The 5,002-nt window shown below is 53.7% G+C and overlaps 2 protein-coding genes across 2 annotated transcripts; one reads left to right on the forward strand and one right to left on the reverse strand.

The window, feature by feature from the left end:
* Nucleotides 1-145: 145 nt before the first annotated feature.
* VOLCADRAFT_101251 (uncharacterized protein) lies at nt 146-1,971 on the forward strand (the record flags this gene model as incomplete). The annotated part of the gene is made up of 3 exons (XM_002959688.1): nt 146-247; nt 471-714; nt 949-1,971. Coding segments are annotated over 3 exons (1,368 nt in total), but the record flags the coding sequence as incomplete, so codon positions are not given.
* A 2,235-nt stretch (nt 1,972-4,206) lies between these two features.
* VOLCADRAFT_101252 (uncharacterized protein) lies at nt 4,207-4,970 on the reverse strand (the record flags this gene model as incomplete). Its single annotated transcript, XM_002959689.1, has 1 exon — nt 4,207-4,970. A coding segment is annotated over one exon (762 nt), but the record flags the coding sequence as incomplete, so codon positions are not given.
* Between the last annotated feature and the right edge of the window lie 32 nt (nt 4,971-5,002).

Below are 5,002 nucleotides of genomic sequence, written 5' to 3' on the forward strand. Positions count from 1 at the left end.
TCAAACGCGCCTTCCAGCCATGAGAGCACCAGAGTCACACGCCACGAGACTGAACGCACCTATCCTCGGGCCACCATGACACCCTATCATACCACGCTTTACTACACCCCTGCAATACGCCAACCCGCCTACCAAACACTCCCAGGGCAAACAAGCGCCAAGAGATCACGGCTGATGACCCACCAGCCACGCCACTGTCTGCCAGCAGCGCCGGCGCATCAACCACCACCACACAAAACACGCCCAGGTATGATTGCACCTCCTGCTGCTAAGCCTGTCCAACCGCCACCCCTTAGCCAACTTGATGCAATAGAACTTCGAATGCACCATGTGCATCTACACGACTCAACCTGCTCACAGTCGTTCTTTTGCCAAAAGCATAATGTGGCAACTGCTCATGCCTTCCAAATCCTGCACATGAGTCACCACCTCTTGACGCATCCCATTACCAAACGGACACACCCACGCAGCACACTGCGGCCCGATATCAGCATGGTGCTCGCCGCAACCGCGGGATCAGAGGACCTGCCAAACAGGCTCCACCGTATGAAGCGCTTGAAAAAGGGTACGCTGTACAAGGCTATCTTTGGATGGGAGCACAAGGGCTTCAACAACGACCTGCCACTCCCAGCCAGCCGCATCGTCATCATTCTTATCGATGATGAGCGCCTCAAGGACATCCTCAACCGCTTCGACAACTACTTTGGACGGGCGGTAAGTCCATGGGATGGACGACAGCTACATCGAGTTCTTTTTGTGGTGCTTCACAGGGCTCGCCACTCACACGGTTGCATACCTGTATCCAGTGCGACGTTCATTGAGGCGGCACATACCTTGTGCACCGAAACTAATTGGAAGATATCCAGCCTAGATATTTCCACCTGCACATCCACTTCCCCCTTACGTCCGTCGTCCGTCTTCCTTCCATCCCCTTACACCACCTCGCAGTTGTCTTTCTACAATGTCATCCGCTTGGATAACGACCGCACATACGCGGACCTCCTCGACAACCTCGGCAGCACTGCTAAAGTCGTTTACAGCATGGTCCCCACCACCCAATGGAAACTTATCGATCCCCCCTACCTCCCCATGGCCATAATTGTCCCATCCACTGTCCGCCTCTTCACGGTAGACCCATACACTGACTCCTCCGTGAACGACAAATACCCGGACGCCAAGCAACAGCGTACACTCCTTGTGTACCCAACGTCCGGCATCATCAGTCGCGGCTCCATAACCTACATGGATGCCTACGTGGTGGCGACACGTGCAAACAGCCAGATCAACGCCGAGCCCTTTAAAAACCTCGAACTCGGCGCTGTTGAGCTGCTCATCTCCTCCACCAACTCCTTACCCGTGCCGCCGCTCGTCGCCAAACAGCTCACTGAAGCTGCAGCCGCCAAACAACTCCTCGCTCTTCACGGCATCGTTGTGACCCGCAGCAACACGGCAACACCGACCATGAAAACGTCCATATGGCTCAGCGGCCTTGTTATCACGCGCCTCGACCCAACAGCCAAGTATGTCACAGCACTCACAGCTGCCGTCAACTCCAGGAGCAGGGAGCTCCGCAGAACCGACGTCTTGATGGCAGGCGCCTGGGACAACCGGAACCCCGCCAACGCCACCCACACCCAGAAGGTATACCTTGCGGCTCGACTTCACCTGATCCCGTCGGAGAACCCCACCATCGGTGAGACCGCAACACCCGTCATCCCGGTTTTCGTTAACCCAGCGGGAATGGCGGACGGCTTCCCTGCATGCATTGTCCGGGATGAGCACGTCCAGCTCATCCCAGACCTCGATAACTTTATCACCACCCCACTCGCCGACACCACGCCGGACGACATCACCTCCGCCTGCGAAGCCGTCAACGCAGCTTTCACGGCAGATCTGCATGTAAAGCTGCAGGGCACGGATCTGGCCATTGCGAGCCTTGAGAACGTCCGCATGATCGTTACCACACGCTGAGACTGCGAACCTAGAAGTGTTTGTGTTCTTTCACATCTGCATATCAAATTGAGGCTCAATCTTCGATTTAAAGTTATCGCATGCCTGCTGTTGTGTGATTGTGCATCTTCTTACATGGCAGCCCGCGGTGAGGAACCGCCTCTCGTTGCTGTTGGATACCAGACGTGAACCATAGGGTTTTGGGTTTAGAGTTTAGGGTGACAGACTGGAACTGTACTCATGCATCATGGGGATGCGACACAGCCCCATGTATGCACTTCAGTGAGGCGGTGAGGACAGGCACCCGCCCAGAGAGTGGCAATAGCTGGGTTCTGCTCATAACGACCATCAAATGCAGGATCGTCCGTGCAGACTGCTGTTCCTCCGCTGCTGACGATGCTGCCACCGTGGTGATTTCATGCAATTAGTCTCATGTGAGCCTAGGCGGCATTATTCACTTCGCCGCTCACAATCCACAACATTCGTTGTGCCGTGCTGCTATCAGGGCCCTTCATCGATTGCTGTTATGGGTCGTTGCTGTTACGGCACTGCTGGCTGTGGCTTGCTGCTAAGCCTCCCTCCATCACAGATGTAATGTTACTGAGTCCTCGCCTCTGCTTCCCCACATTATTACCGTTCTCACCTACGCACCACACAGCACCTTACGCACCACACACCCACAGCTGGCCTGGGAGTCGAAGCTACGGTCCCCTTCGCGGCACGCCGCGGTCCACTTCGCGGCGTGCCGCGGTAGGCTGCGGGGCGCGTCCGTGTCTGTCTGTGTCCCTTTTGGTAACTTGCCGTCGCCGTAGCTCATATGTTATGAGCGGAGGCCTATGCCGAGTTCGCTGTCCGTCCGCTGTCCGTCTGCTGTCCGGTTGTCTGTCCGGAGCGTTTTGGAAATTCCGGGTCGGGAGCGTGCCGTACGTGCTAAAGACCGCCCCGGAAAGAATGCGAGGTCGCAGGTTCGATCCCCACATCCTATGTTCAAATGCATGTTCATGTTTTCGCGTAATTCTTCTGAACGTTCCGTTTAATTGTGAATGCGAGTTAAATCCGGCGCGAAAATCCAGGTGACAGCAGAACTGCCTGCGCTGCTGCGCGCTATGTCAAGCTTTTTCGTGACTGACGAGGAAACACTTAGTGATTCGCGGGAACGTTTGGACATCGTTGTACACTATTTGTTTGTATAGTGTAGAGTTGGTGTTTTGTGATATATTGAGGTTGTAACGACCTTTTATAATAACTTTGTATGTGTAGATTTATAACCTTGTTGTGATTTACCTTGTTCGTATATTGCGATCGAACCTTAATTCGGACGTCAAATTTGGCCAACCTTGAGCAAATTTCGCTTTGGACAAGTTTTGGAGGCATCTGATCGCTGTGGCGGTGATAACGTGACCTTTTAGGAAATTTATATTTTATATATACATAGAAACACAGCTGTTACTCCGTTGCGTTTACCAATGTGACCGTTATTTGTTGCATACATGCGAAGGGCGGACCACGTTGGATGATGTCAGTTTACGTGTCAGACATTTTGTAATGTAAAATAGTTGAGGCACAGAGGTGAACGTTTAGTAGAAAGCTTAACATGCATAGGTGAACATGTAAATTTCGGTGCGGAAGAATTAAATACGCAAAGTGTAACGCATACAAAGTTCAAAATGCAAAGTTCAGTGCACAGAGTTGGATAAAGTTATACGCATGAAATTATAGGCAAAGTTGCGGGCACGGTTATGGTTGCAGTTATGGTTGGTTTATATATATAGTGTTCCCTAGTGTTCCCACGTGAATTTGCACGTTTGACTTTGTACGTTTAGCTTCGTGGGTTTAATTTTGCCTATTGAATTTTACTGGCTGAAAATTCTATGTTCGAGTTTGTATGTGTTGAAGTGTTTTGTATGTGTTGAAGTGTTCGTGTTGATCTTTGTGTGTTAAACTTTGATCGTTTTTTCGTCTGTCGCTGTCCTATCCTTCCTTTCTTGATCCTTCTTCGTCGTTCCTCCTTAGCTATTTCTTTTCCCTTATGCCTCCTTCCTTTAGTTGTGTGTTATAAGTAACAAAAAGAAGGAAGCATGAAAACATGGGAACATGAAAACCATCGCAGGATTCGAACCTGCTGTCCAGCAAGTGCTGGACACCCCTAGGGACGGTTTGTCGTGCTGAGGCAGCACGCCCGGTTTTGCGCCGCGGGAAGGCGGTATTGAGGGAGGTGATACGGGGTGGCGTGAGGGAGGTGATGCAGGTTGGCCATTAGGTGGCGGTGTCGGGTGCACGGCGCATCTCCAGCTGTTCCGCCCACCGGAATTCGTTCCGGTAGCGTCGGCGTGTGTCGGCTGCTGTGGCGTCCAGCAAACGCAGTTCAGCGGCTAGGTCATCGGTCAGCCTGGTGGCGCGCTGGAAGGCGGTGACCACGCTGCGGCGTTCGGTCGGGGTGGTGTAGAGTGGGCGCAGGAGGTGAATGTCATCGAGGGATTTGAAGCGGGTGAGGAGGACGAAGAGAGTGGCACGCTTGATCCCTTTCGGTGGTACACTGAGGTCGACGACCCAGCACTCGCGGAATGTTCGGCCCTGTACCCAGTGGTCCGTGACAACGAACCAGTCACCGAGGCCGAAGTTGATGCGTTTGATGGCTTTGGGTGCGGTGCCGGTGTTGGTGGCGGGCATCAGGACGGTCGCAGGCTCCTTGCTGGCACGGGGTCGGAGCGCAAAAGTAGCACCGTGGCTGGCGAGGTCGTGCGAGCCCTGCAGGATCGTGGTGGGTTTGTGACCGTGGATCGGGTGTACAAGGATGGCGGCAGGGAGGTACTGTAGCCGCCGGTACGGTCCGGTGCCATCATCTGGTGGTTCTTGCTCGTCCGTTAGAAGGCCACAGGCTTCAACCTCATTGTTGTGGAACGCGCCGGCTTCAGCGCAGGCGGTATCCAGCAGGATGTAAGGGGCGCCTTCATAGTACCATGTGTCCGCCGTGGTGTGATCGAACTCGGCGTCCTTGACACGCATGGCAACAGCCTGCTCTACACGGGTGAGCGGAGCCTGTGGGGCTGTG

The sequence above is a fragment of the Volvox carteri genome, assembly GCF_000143455.1.
Source record: "Volvox carteri f. nagariensis unplaced genomic scaffold VOLCAscaffold_561, whole genome shotgun sequence".
NCBI classification, from domain to species: Eukaryota; Viridiplantae; Chlorophyta; class Chlorophyceae; order Chlamydomonadales; family Volvocaceae; genus Volvox; species Volvox carteri.